Here is a 12563-nt window from a genome sequence, read left to right as displayed (position 1 = left end):
CACGTCACTGTCTTCCTCCCCCTCGGCAAAGTAAAAGACAGGAAACCTTTGTGAGTCGCGTAAGCCCGGAGGAACTACGTTTCCCGTCGTGCACTTCGTTCACTGCGCAGCCGCAGCTGCTGCCATGAGGGAGGGAAATCCTTCCTCTGGCGCTTGAGCTTCCCTGACGCCGGGGCAACTGTGCGTCAACAAAGAGGCTTCGGCGCGGGAGAAGAACCTGGCGCTGTTTGTGAATGGGAGGGCACGGAGTGGAGGTGGCTGCTGTTGAGCCAAAGTAGCCCATCTTCTGGGGGGAGAGAGAGAGGGAGAGAGAAAAAAGGGGGTGAGTGATTTTTTTTTCAACCACTCTCAGGAAAGCGGGAGAAATTCGGGGGATCTCTGGCTAGAATCCAACTAAAGTCCTACTTAGAGTAGACCCATTGAGATGAATGGGGGTTAAGTTAGACTAACGCAAGTCCCATTCATTTCAGTGGGGGCACTCTAAGTAGGACTTTAGTTGGATTCTGCCTGCTGTTACCTGTGCCAAGCCCCTGGCTTCAGGCACTTGGCAACCGAAATGCATAACATGCTGCAAACTGATGGAGTAATTCGCTAGTTTTAATGCCGATTATATAGAGAATATTGTTGGATCGCCCCTCTCTGCTCAATGAGCGTTTAAGGCGATGTGCTGTCTGCCTGTCTATATCTTTATTGTACATTACTTTGATGTAGCGGAGGGGGGGATCCAACAATATTCTCTATATAATCGGCATTAAAAGTAGCGAAAGTAAATAAAGTGCAACACCTTGTGAAGAGAAACTTTGATGCAAATGTGTGTTGCAGCGAAAATAAGAGTCATAAATCTGACATCACTGATGGCAATGCTTAGAAAGCAGTGGGGGAATATTTCAATCTCCCATGACAATTCTATCAGTTATCTTAAAGTGATCATTCCAAGACGGATATCAACTCGAAATGGTTGAAGTACAATTCAACAAGAGATTCAAATCTTATTTCCTGTGGTTTGAATAAGGACAAAGGTATGGTTCTTTTTTTAAAAAAAATACACTACATAACGTTAATTGGCATTTATATATTTCATTTCTCTCTTACAGCACAGTTTAAACCTCTCCTCCCTGTCCTCCATACATTTATATAAATCTGCCTGTATGAGCTTAACACTTCACACATCTGATGAAGTGAACAGTGTCCACAAAAGCTTTTTCCAGAATAAATGTGCTAGTCTTTAAGGTGTTACAAGTCCCTTTGTTTGTTTGTTTTTTGATGCAAGGACTCTGTTCTTGCTGTAACATAGCTATCCTTCTGATAAATGTGAATGGCAAACTCTTCAAATCTTTTTTGTGTCTGTGTGGCTCCTAATACAATGAAGATGATGAGGATGACGATAATGATGATAATATCTCTTGATGTTAGGCTTCATGCATACAGCAAAATACCTTGTTTAGGGTTTACAAGTCTAATTTAATATTGTGGCGTATGCATTTGTTAGAGACCCAAATCAAATTATTATAAAGCCTCATTAATACATGGTGGGACTCCTCTCTAATTATACCTTATTAGCTGAGGATTATAGGTTAAGTATTGCAATCTGGAATGTATTTTTCACTTTTATCAAATCATCCTAAGACTTTTCCAACCTGCCTGGATTGTATTGAACACCGATGCTTTTAGCCAGTTTCTGCCTTCTTGATCTCAAAAAGGGCAAATCCATTGGAAGGCTTGAGATTGGATTGTAGATTTCAATTTTACCAACTCAGTAGTAAGTGTGATGAACCTGGCAAAATAGGTTAACTTGAGAATTGTGGCTGGCTCCAGAAAGCAGCAACATGGGGTATTTTAGGGCCTCAAGACAATGGGCCAATTCACATGATCAAACGTGGCTTAAACAAGCCACAGTGTGGGCTGGGCACAATTTGATTAATCACCCACATGGGCACAGCTTGTCATGTTGTCCGAACCTGGGCACTATGCCTTGATAGAGGGGGGCTTCCGAGATTCCTAAATCCTGCTGGGCTGAAGCTGGCAGGACGGGAGAAACAGCAGAAGCAATTTTCTAGCACATTCTCGTCATGCTAAGACTTTCTAGAATTGTGGTTTATGATCTACTGTGAACTACCTTGAGTAAGCACTTGTTAGAAAGTTGACTCCTAAAATAAATACAGTATTAGAATAGGCAAGATGCTGAAGGGTTTGTTTTTTGCCTCATGCAGCTGAACTCCAACGCATTTCATTTGTTATTTACACATCCATGGAGTTTTTATACGAGGATACAGTAGAAAGATAGAAGATCTTGTGCTTTGTATGTTCTTTCCTACATAAATTAAAATTTGTGTTGCCAAGGTGGTATTTTAATTTTTTTAATGAGATTTGTGATGTTGAGTTTAGGTATCTTTCTTAAACCAATTATTTTGCAATAACCACAATTATTTTGGAGTAAGTGACTTGAAGACTGAAATGTGTGAATTACACACTCCCCTTTCTTTCTTTCTAGGGATCATAAGACGTTTGCACTTTTTCTCAAGTAGCAGATTATCACATAGAAGCAAACATGCCTTCAGAAACAGGGAAAACAGATATGGAGAGGATTGGCCTCTTTAGTGAAATGGATTATATTACTGTTGGGGATAAATACGTCTCACCATTTAACCGTAAGTACATTTTCTCCCAGCAGAGATGGAGTAATGAAGGTGGAATGATGGGGGTTGGATTGGTTTACCACCTCATCCTACACTACAGGCCAACTACACTGGTGCACCTTTGTGCCTGATATATTGTAATGAGAAGTGTTCAGTTTGCTTCACAGAGGGTGCCACTAAAGTTCTGTATGGTTACAATGCTCCCGTATAGAACTGGGAAGACAGTCTTTCATCTCATCTACAATAGTTCATTTTACAAGATGCTAAGCCATAGTTAGGCCATCAATCCTTTTGCAGCAAATGGTCAGTGAGCGTGTTTAAACTGTCGTTATGTAGCCACCATGGTTAGGAATGGTTGACATGACACACTAAGTCATGGTTCACACAACACACTAATCCATAATGTTTAGCTCAAAATGTTTAACTACTGTGGCTTAGCATGTCATCTAAACAGAGTCTATCTCACTTCCTGCTGTGTGATAACTGTGGCTTCTTATGACATCTGAATCAGGTACACTATATTATTGTTCTGATCTGGCTGGAATTCTGCCCCATAAGGCCTGTTCAGACAACATGCTAAGCCATGGTTAGTCTGCTAACCATTTTGCAGCAAATGGTTAGTGAGTGTATTTAAACTGTGTTTATGTAGCCACCATGGTTAGGAATGGTTCACACATGACACACTAAGTCATAATGTGTAGTTCAAAATGTTTCTGAACTGTGGCTTAGCGTGTTGTCTGAAAAGGGTCATTTACTTTCAAGCAAACTCTGCAGTATGGTCACCTAGATTCTAGGCCGGAGGATTCTTATACTAAGGGCCCCTGGGAATACTTTTGCACACAGCATCCTGTTCTTTTTGAACAATAATGGATATTCTATTCTATTAAAATCTATTCCTGGGTGTCTAATTCGTGGAAACAAACCTAGAGTGCTAAAAGGCCAAAGATTGCTAACCCAACTTCAGGCTTCGATATGGTCGTATTATTACAGTGTACTGGGGTGGAGGTGCTTTAATTTAGAGCAGCTGTTCAAAATTATCACTTTTTAGCATATTTGCAAGGTGTGCAAGGTTTTTAAGAGAACTTCTGCTTGGTGCAAATGTATATAAAAATTGGATATTCATACACTCGTCCAAAAATGTTAAACTAACCAAAAGTGTACCAACTGAGCCAACCTGAGAACACTTACTTTTTTTTTTAAAGGCCCCTTTAATGAAGCTGCAAGCAAGAACAAGCAAATGTTGCCAGGGGGTAACAAAGAGAAGGCTGCTACCCAGGCAGGTTACTTTGACCCTACGTTTTCAAGAATATTTGAAGGCGAAAGTTATTTAAATCCCGTTCAGCTAAGAAGACGATATAGATTGGCAGAGTCCAAAAAAAACCTGGGAAGCAAAGCCTTCCTTCCCAGTAATGGAGAGAAATTTCCGTAAGTGCAGAAAGAAGCGTGAATATGGTGTCTGGTTATTTATGCCTATACTTTCAATTTAATGTAGACAAGAAAGAAATGTTTTTACTGCCTAGCTTGCCATAAAAGTTGGAATGAGGCCTTCATTTCCTAGAGAGTTAAATATTTACCCCCAAATTGTTTTTAAAGCCTCTGGTCCCATGATTTGAGTTGCACCCACTGCCTCCTCCCACCCTCCCAAACACAACTTTGAAAGGAGAGCAAGCAGCTAGGATGATGGAAAATGTCCATGAATGCATGGATCATTTCTGTCTCACAAAGCAACATGGAGCTTTTATGCATGGGTCCCAGATGACAGGCAAGGGTCTTTGAGAAAACAGTTTAATTCCTACAACTAACGAGCTTGAAAGTGAAGTTTTTTTTCACTATAAAACTCTACAATTTCCACATTGTTTTCAGGGAATTTTGGAGATGAAAATATTTCCCCCAAAATTATTTTGTATCCCCACTCCTTTTTTTCTGGGTTTCTCCTGGCCTTCACATCTCGAGGCACAGCCACACTGCTTCCATTATCCCAGCAAACTCTCTTATTGGTGCTTCTCCTCTAAGAATTTCCAGTTTTCAACTTTCTATTTTCTGTCCCAATAGTATTTCCATAATCCTTCTTCAAGCCTCATCCTTAAACACTTCCTAGAATCCTTCAGGCTGCAAACCCTAGAAATCTTCTCTTTTGAAGTCCTGCAGACCTCACAGTTGTCTCTATTGGCTCTTTTATTTATTTATTTATTTTATTATTTATTTAAAACATTTATATCCCACCCTATATAATTAAGATCTCAGAGATACAGATAAAAACATACAGTATAAAACAATAAATATGCACAGTTAAAAACAGATTAAACCATGATCCAAGTTAAAACAATATATAATTTAAAGCAGTAAAAGCATGTGCCAGTGAGTTTAACCATCAAGGACTTTGTTAAAAAGCCATGTTTTTACTTGGCGTCGAAATGCAATCAACGTTGGTGCCAATCGGGCCTCCAAGTGGAGGGCATTCCACAGTCGGGGTGCCACAACAGAGAAAGCCCTCTCCCTTGTCCCATCATACCGTATATGTTGCATTGGTGGGATGCGGAGAAGGGCTCCTCCAACAGATCTAAGGTCTAGGGCAGGTCTTTCCCCCCCTCTGGGCTCTTCTCATCCTGATGTGGTTGGGGGAAAATGTCTTCTATGCCAGGAGTGGGCAGAGGGAAGATCAGGATCTACCAGTACATCTCTGAGTGATTTGCAGTAGATCAGCCAGGGTCTCAGTCTTCTAATTGTTTAATCATAGCAATTTTAGGTTGACAATAGCCAAGGTCTCTGATCTGTAGTAACATGTAGTCTGTAGATTTGTATGTATGTGTGTAGGTCATCCCAGTGTATAGCTTCTGGTCTTTGAGCTTACCCCTGGGTTACTATTTTGCATCTGACTCCGGTTGGTGGATCCTCAGGGTTGGGGTGGGGGAGGAAAAGTAGATCTTAAAAACCTGAAGTTTGCCCTCCCCTGTTCTATGCCACTAGCACCTGTACAACAAACACCCAACTTCCTTTGGGGCTGCTTCGTTTAATTTCTGCCACCTTTCTAAAACTTCCCAGGAGCCATTTGAGAATGGAAGTACGGGAACTGAGGGCATTGGTTGAAAGATGAAGGGAAGCATCTGGAGACGGTTGTCTGTCCACCTCCATATTACCATAGGATCACCCATACATTATTAGCCCTGTTAGAGGAGGATTCTGTGTTAGGGGCCTCTGGTCAGACAAAGGATGAAATCCAATTATTATTTTTCAGCTGATGGAGCTGCTTCCATCAGCAGAACTGGGAGTGGAGGGTGATTTATCCTCCTCCTGTATTCTCCAGTGTGCCCTCAAAATGTCCTCTAGAGGGTTACAGGAGACCCTCCTGAATAGATGGCCCTGCAGGGAGAAGAAAGTCCTGTTGCGCAAGAGGACTTATGTTGATGTAACATTGGCTTCCATTCATAGCCTGTTAATTGCTAAATATGTTAAATTTGAAAATATTAAAATGCAGTAGTAATGAAAAATAGGCAGCTAAACACAGAACTGCATAAGAATTTGTATATATTTATGTCTAGTGTAGTCCTATACATGCCTACTCAGAAGTAAGTCCAACTGAGTTCAGTGTGGTTTGCTTCCAGGAATGTGGAATAGGATTGCAGCTTAGTATATTTTTTTAATATAGGGTAATCAACTGGACAAAATGGATATACTTTGGTTCTAGCATATTAGACCAACAAACTAATAGCTTATCACATCAAGTTGCAAATTTAATAGAGAAATGATAATCTATTTGTTTTTGTATTTCAGTTGTGGTGTAGGAACTTACTATGGAACAATTGGAGGTCCATGTGCCTACTTTAGTGCACAAAAAAAGGACAGGATACCATATGTTCAACCTGGGAAGAATCTGTATACCAATCCCGGAAAAAAGGGAACTGGCTATGGGTAAAATATAATTGTAATCTCTGGTGGCTCAAAAATAATTTTAAGGACTATTGAATGTTGGTGTCACGGCTGTTTTATTTTCTTTACCTAGGTACCCAAATCTCACCATAGGTAAACCATATGCACACTCAGTTGAATTATTTGATATAGGAAGAATAAACTTTAAGGTAAAATTCTGTTGGATTTCCATTTAATTATGGTCTGTAGATTGACAACATACCTTGTGCCAGATGGCCAGATCTTATTTTACTCTATGCTTACAAGATTGTACATGAGCCATCTTTCTTTTGTAAATGAACAAATTAAGATTATTCTTTTGTTATTTCAGTGTACTTGCTGATTCAAAGATGGAGATGGCTTGTTCTGTTGTGGCATTCTTTCTGTTTCATAAAGATGTTTGTTGCTATTTTCTAAACCTATTATATGTTTGGTATTAGTTTAGTTCTAACACAGCCCTGCCTGTCTAAACAATGAGACTGAGGCCTTAGCTAGATCTAAGGTTTATCCCGGGGTCGTCCCTGCCTGCTCCCGGGATATCCTGTGTGTCATTTACATGAACAGGGATGACCCTGGGACAATCCCGAGATAAACCTTAGGTCTAGCTAAGGCCTCAGAGAGTGACCCATTGGCCCAGCTACTGTCATTGGGAACCACATGTTTGTCCCACTACTGCTAGCTTGCTTAGGTAGCCAGAGCAAACAGTCCTAAGCTGACATATGAAACCCAGTCACGGGGGAAGTAGTTGGAGGTGGACAGGGAGAAGGGAAATGGGAGACTGGGGAATCCAATTTCTGTTGCCAAGCATGCCCTCCATGCTGTATCCCCTTACTTCCATGTAAAACATATCCCTCTCTCATGGCATCTAGTCTCAGTTTGGTGTTATACCTATATGAAACTATCAGCGGATATAAACATGTCATGTAAGAGTTCTCACTGTGCCAGTATATACTAGGGTGACCATATGAAAAGTTGGACAAGGCTCCTGTATCTTTAACAGTTGTATTGAAAAGGGAAGTTCAGCAGGTGTCATTTGTATATATATGGAGAACCTGGTGAAATTCCCTCTTTATTACAACAGTTAAAGGTGCAGGAGCTATACTAGAGTGACCAGATTTAAAAGAGGGCAGGACACCTGCAGCTTTAACGGTTGTGATGAAGAGGGAATTTCACCAGGTTCTCCATATATACAAATGACACCTGCTGAACTTCCCTTTTCAATACAACTGTTAAAGATACAGGAGCCCTGTCCTCCTTTTCATATGGTCACCCTAGTATATACCCTATGGGGGATGTGAGGTAGTCCAAACGTAGGCTGAACTTCTCCCCTCCCCAAGTATTAATTATTCCAACTGAGAAAGAAAGGCAATTTCAGTACCTGCTTTCTGCAATTTTGTCTTGGTACACACATGGCACAAAGTACATGTTAGATGTGGAAGAAGAGGGGAAAAGACCAACTTTAACAGGGCAATTCCAAGTGTGTCTACTGAGACACAATTCCATCTGATTTCAGTAAGGCTTGCTCTCAAGTAAATGTACATCGAATTGTAGCCTTAACCCCTCTCTTAATTTCTTTTCCCCATTAAAAACAAGCTGAGTTACAAAGTCCCAGGGTGATATCTCCCATGTCTTCTTTATGTAGAAAACATCTGAAGAACACCACCGTCTGATGAAAGGTGGACCTTTCAAGTTGAATCTTTATCCCCGGGAGTATTTCGATATGAATCCTTACCATGACGACAAACCATTGCCACCACCAAAGACACAACCCGCACAAGTAGCAATTCAGCACCCTTTTAAGCCAACTTCTCCAGCAAAGAAGGTGTGGTTGTTCTTCAAAAAACTCTTCAAGATTTCCCCTCCCCCCGCACATTTTATTTGGAGCTATTTTAATTTAGCTAGAAAAAGAAGATGTGTTTGACCTTTCTTTGTAGCAATTTAGAGAGTTATATTTGAATTATGGGGGAAATGATGTCTCAGCTGACTTTTAAAAAATCAACAGTCCTTCCAAATCTGCAGATAGCTTTTACAATAATGTATTTAATTCATGCAGAGATCCACTGCGGGGCCAGGTTCTTGTATTCACTTTACTGATAGAAGCTGATTTTTAACTGATCCTTAAGGTGCTTTACAACAGATTATCTTGCGTTCTCATATTACTACAACCATTCTGCACATGATTTGCTTGCAGTTCCCATGTTCAATCCCTGGCATCTCCAGGTAGAAGTGGAAAAATTCTTGCCTGGAACTCTGGAGAGCCGCTGCCTATGTTCCTAACTCCAAATTGCGGAAGTAATTGGGAAAGCTCTTCATCCACAAGGAGCCACTATATCTAGGCAATCACCATTAACCAGATACAAGGAAGTCACAGATGCTTATGTTGCTTATTGGGCTTCATCCCACGTACCCATTTCCCTCTAATTATCCCCATAGTGTAAAGCTGTTGTTGTTGTTAGCTAAATCACACCCCGGGTGGCAGTGCTCCTTAGATCCTCTGCATACCAGGAAAGGGTTTAAGGGGGAGAGATGTAAAAAATCATTAAAAAATCAACAGATGACCCAATCTGATTCAAATTTGGTATGCTTAAAGCCCTCCTTAATATCTATTACTGTGCCAATTTTGATGTCTTTATCTTTAAAACTTACGCAGATGTAAGCACTTAATTTGTACTTTCAACATATCAAATCACACTCCTGCGTCCCCAGTGTCCACTTGGAGAACAACAAAAGATTCGCTCCTAAAGAGGTAGCAAAATAGGTTGGTTCTTTTATATATTAAAGCAGGATGCATGTGAGTACTTCACAGTCAAAGCAGATTATAAACTGGAAAACTTCGGAGTCCTTTGCCTGCAATTCGCAGTGATTGCACAGCATAACCCTGGTGTGATGAAGCTAATTGTGGTTTATTAAGCTAGGATTCCTGTTTTAATGTGATTTCCAAACACTTCTGTGTTTGCATGGCATGTTAGTGGTGTTGAATGTTGAACCAGAAAACCTGGGTTCAAACCTGGGGCACTTTTAGCACTGTTTTTCAGCCTTCCTCATAGGGCTGTTGTGAGGATGAAATGGGATAAATGTACACCACTGCTTGGAGGAGAATATAATTATGATAAATAAGCTATTTTCTATATAAGCACAAATGGCACTTGGCTACCGAGGGCAGTATCCTATTTGGCACTAGCACGAATGTAAAGTATTTGTACTTGGGCAGGGGCAGCAACCTCTTTTGGTCTGGTGGCCAACTTGCCTACCTGGTTAAAGCTGGTGGGCCAGATGACACCAAGGGCAGGGCTTTGCCCTGCAGCCCCACCCCTCACATGATGTCATCTAGCCTCACCCCACCCACTTTTTTTTCCCTATGCAGAGAGGGGCAAGGAGCTCCATGCCTCTCTCTGTACAGAGAAAGGGACGCTGTAGCTGCTTGCAGAAGCTGGTCCTCCAACCAGCTGCTGAGTTCCTCACCTGCTTTGTGTGCCCCATATGCGCCAATTGGGATTGTGAGTGGCCTACAACACAAACATGGAAAACTCATTGCATCAGCAAATGCTATTGGCATTGCACAGGAGATAGCTTACGCCGCGCAACATAACTTACACTAATGCCAAATAGGATACTGCCCCTAGACTTTTACATAGCACACTACAGCTTGCCAAATAGTGTTTCTAAACTACTGCTGAGTTTGTATGTCTCCAGTTTTTAATATTTCTTTGTTCTTGTTTGTCCAGGCAGGGGGCATGAAAGCAGGCACATTTGATCCTTATCCAACTCATTCCACAGATCCCTACATAGTTAAGCTGCCTCGGCCTATCACAACCAATAAGCAAGGACAAGTATATCATCCTTCTCCTGGAACTAAGAGCAGACCAATAAGAAGTATTATGGCCGCAAATGTTGAAAAGTAAGTAGTGCATATATCTACAGTGTTTAATTTCTAAGGGGGAAATGTTGAGCCTCATGTCAGTTTGGATAGTGTTCTTTTGACCTGGGTACCATTTCCCTAAACTCTGTTGTGTGGGGACTCTCTCTCCTCTAACTCAGTGGGGAGGGAAATGTGCTCTGAACATTCCTAGGGTCATGTGGGCCTGTTCTTACTTCATATTTTCTAGGGGTTAAATCCAACAGAAGTCCATAGTAAAGTAAACCCATTGAAATGAATGGAACATATGCTAGTCATGACTAGCTTAGGTGCCATCTATTCCAGTGTGTCTACTCTACATAGGACTTCTGTTGGATTTTACCCAGGGTTTCTTGGCACTGGAAACAAAATATGAACCCTGGCATAATTAAAGTCTGCTTATTTAAATTGTGGCTTTATGATATAATTAATTCATTCTGCCAGGGTAATAGTCTGCTCTTTGCCTGACTCACAACCCTCCCAGTTATGCATGGGCAACTTTTGCTGATGCTCCCTCCCTAGCAATGCAAAATTGAGGTGTGTGTGTGTGTAAGTGTAGCACCTGGGAGCCACAATTTGTGCCTATTAGGCTTCTTTTAGGTTGGTGGGTCACACGTTTTGCAGCCTTTATCTACACATTTCAGCCACCGCTTTAAAACCACGTAATGCAAGACATTAAATGCAACGGCTTACCAAATGATGGTCAAGCCACTGTATGTGATTTTCTCCTTGTCAGTGCAAACATCTGGAAACAGAAAAGCTTTGTGCTATAATGGAAAAAAAGGACCCCAATCATCTGTGTACAGGAGTGGCAAACCCCTGCAGAGGAATGGCTTGCCATAGAATCTGTGATATGGTTTAAAGTGACTTTAATAAAAGTGGCTGTAACAGGAAGACTATCCATAATTATTTCCATCGAATAGTTTACCTCTTCAAGCATTTGTGGTGCCCAACTTCCTTGTTGCCGTGTACCTTTTGTTATCTACTCCGAAAAGCAGGATACTTATTTAATAAGTAAATACCTCCAGCACAGTGTGAAATACGATGACCTTTGATGGATGGGGAAGGAACAGGTTGCCAACTGGCAGTTTGCACAGCTAATCATTACTGTACCTCCAGAAGTCACAGTTGTGCTGAGCAATTGGCTGAGGAGGACAGGAGGGATGAGTTCGTTAGTTAAGGCTTGATAATCACAGGACCTTATAGGAAAACAGTACTGAATCAAACATTGCTTAATGTCCTGTATCAGGCTTCACCTATGTTCTGTTCTCTAGATATAGCCATGCTGGTTGGGGATGATAAACTGTAATCCAACACAATCCATGTTGGGGAAGGATGTACTGCAGCATTATTATTATTATTCAAAATTAGGATAGTACTTTTTGGACATGTGCTATTAGTTACATAAGCTCTGGTATGGTGGGTTTAGACTGTACTTGACAAGGAAGATTTTGTTTGGGGGAAGCTGGATGGAGGGCAGAAATGCATATGGACGCTTTCAGATAGAACAGAATCTGTGCTTCCATTAAATCTTGTGACACTTCCTTTACATTTAAATTTCAGATCGTTAAACGTAACCAACTACACAAATCCACGTGTGATGTCGTACTAGCTGCACAAAAGCAAGGTGAATGAACTTTCTAGACTCTGCAAACAGTAGCATTTGAACAGTCTGAACGCAGCTCAAGTAAATAAATAAAAAAAAAGTGTGGCTGAAAGAAATGTATTAAATGCAGCAACCCCTTTGTTGTAGCTGTATTATGTCCTGTACATATATAAAGGAACAAATTAATAATATATTTACTGATAATGTCTATAAAATGTCAAATATATTTTGATATACGTTTTATTTAGGTTGCATATATTAGTATTAGTATAAATAAATATTTATACTGTTTGTGTGATGAACATCAAGGTGTTCGTTTCCTAAGCATTTTTTAAAAACTTGTTCATAGATCTCCCATATCATATATACTTTGGACCTGGTTAGTAGAGATCTATCTACTAAAGACAATTCCCCTGAGTTCTAAAACACTCTAGAAGGGCAACAAGAAAAGGAACCTAGGAACAGATATGGGCTGGCTCTGTCCTGCTGAACAAAGTAAACATTCTCAATTTTTGAATGA

At 40.7% G+C, this 12563-nt stretch overlaps 1 protein-coding gene across 2 annotated transcripts; it reads left to right on the top strand.

Annotated features, from left to right (window-relative positions):
• The first annotated feature begins 174 nt into the window (after positions 1–174).
• CFAP96 (cilia and flagella associated protein 96) lies at positions 175–12289 on the top strand. 2 transcript variants are annotated; one of them, XM_063135482.1, is made up of 8 exons: positions 175–322; positions 2492–2648; positions 3839–4061; positions 6408–6545; positions 6637–6712; positions 8185–8364; positions 10268–10440; positions 12001–12289. In XM_063135482.1, the coding sequence occupies exons 2-8, from the start codon at positions 2549–2551 to the stop codon at positions 12047–12049; spliced, it is 939 nt and encodes a 312-aa protein (XP_062991552.1). In that variant the 5' UTR covers positions 175–322; positions 2492–2548; the 3' UTR covers positions 12050–12289. The 2 variants fall into 2 exon arrangements, with proteins under 2 accessions (XP_062991552.1, XP_062991550.1); XM_063135480.1 differs by lacking the exon at positions 175–322 and adding an exon at positions 918–1019.
• The last annotated feature ends 274 nt before the right edge of the window (positions 12290–12563 follow it).

The sequence above is a fragment of the Elgaria multicarinata genome, chromosome 10 (genome assembly GCF_023053635.1).
Source record: "Elgaria multicarinata webbii isolate HBS135686 ecotype San Diego chromosome 10, rElgMul1.1.pri, whole genome shotgun sequence".
Taxonomy (NCBI): domain Eukaryota; kingdom Metazoa; phylum Chordata; class Lepidosauria; order Squamata; family Anguidae; genus Elgaria; species Elgaria multicarinata.
This window is presented reverse-complemented; position numbering and strand designations above follow the sequence as displayed.

Excerpts from the sequence above, each read along its gene's own strand:
- CFAP96 (XM_063135482.1), top strand. The coding sequence starts at position 2,549 with ATGCCTTCAGAAACAGGGAAAACAGATATGGAGAGGATTGGCCTCTTT. Across the intron at positions 6,713-8,184 it reads TAGGAAGAATAAACTTTAAG|AAAACATCTGAAGAACACCA; the intron begins GTAAAATTCTGT and ends TTCTTTATGTAG. Across the intron at positions 10,441-12,000 it reads ATGGCCGCAAATGTTGAAAA|ATCGTTAAACGTAACCAACT; the intron begins GTAAGTAGTGCA and ends TTTAAATTTCAG.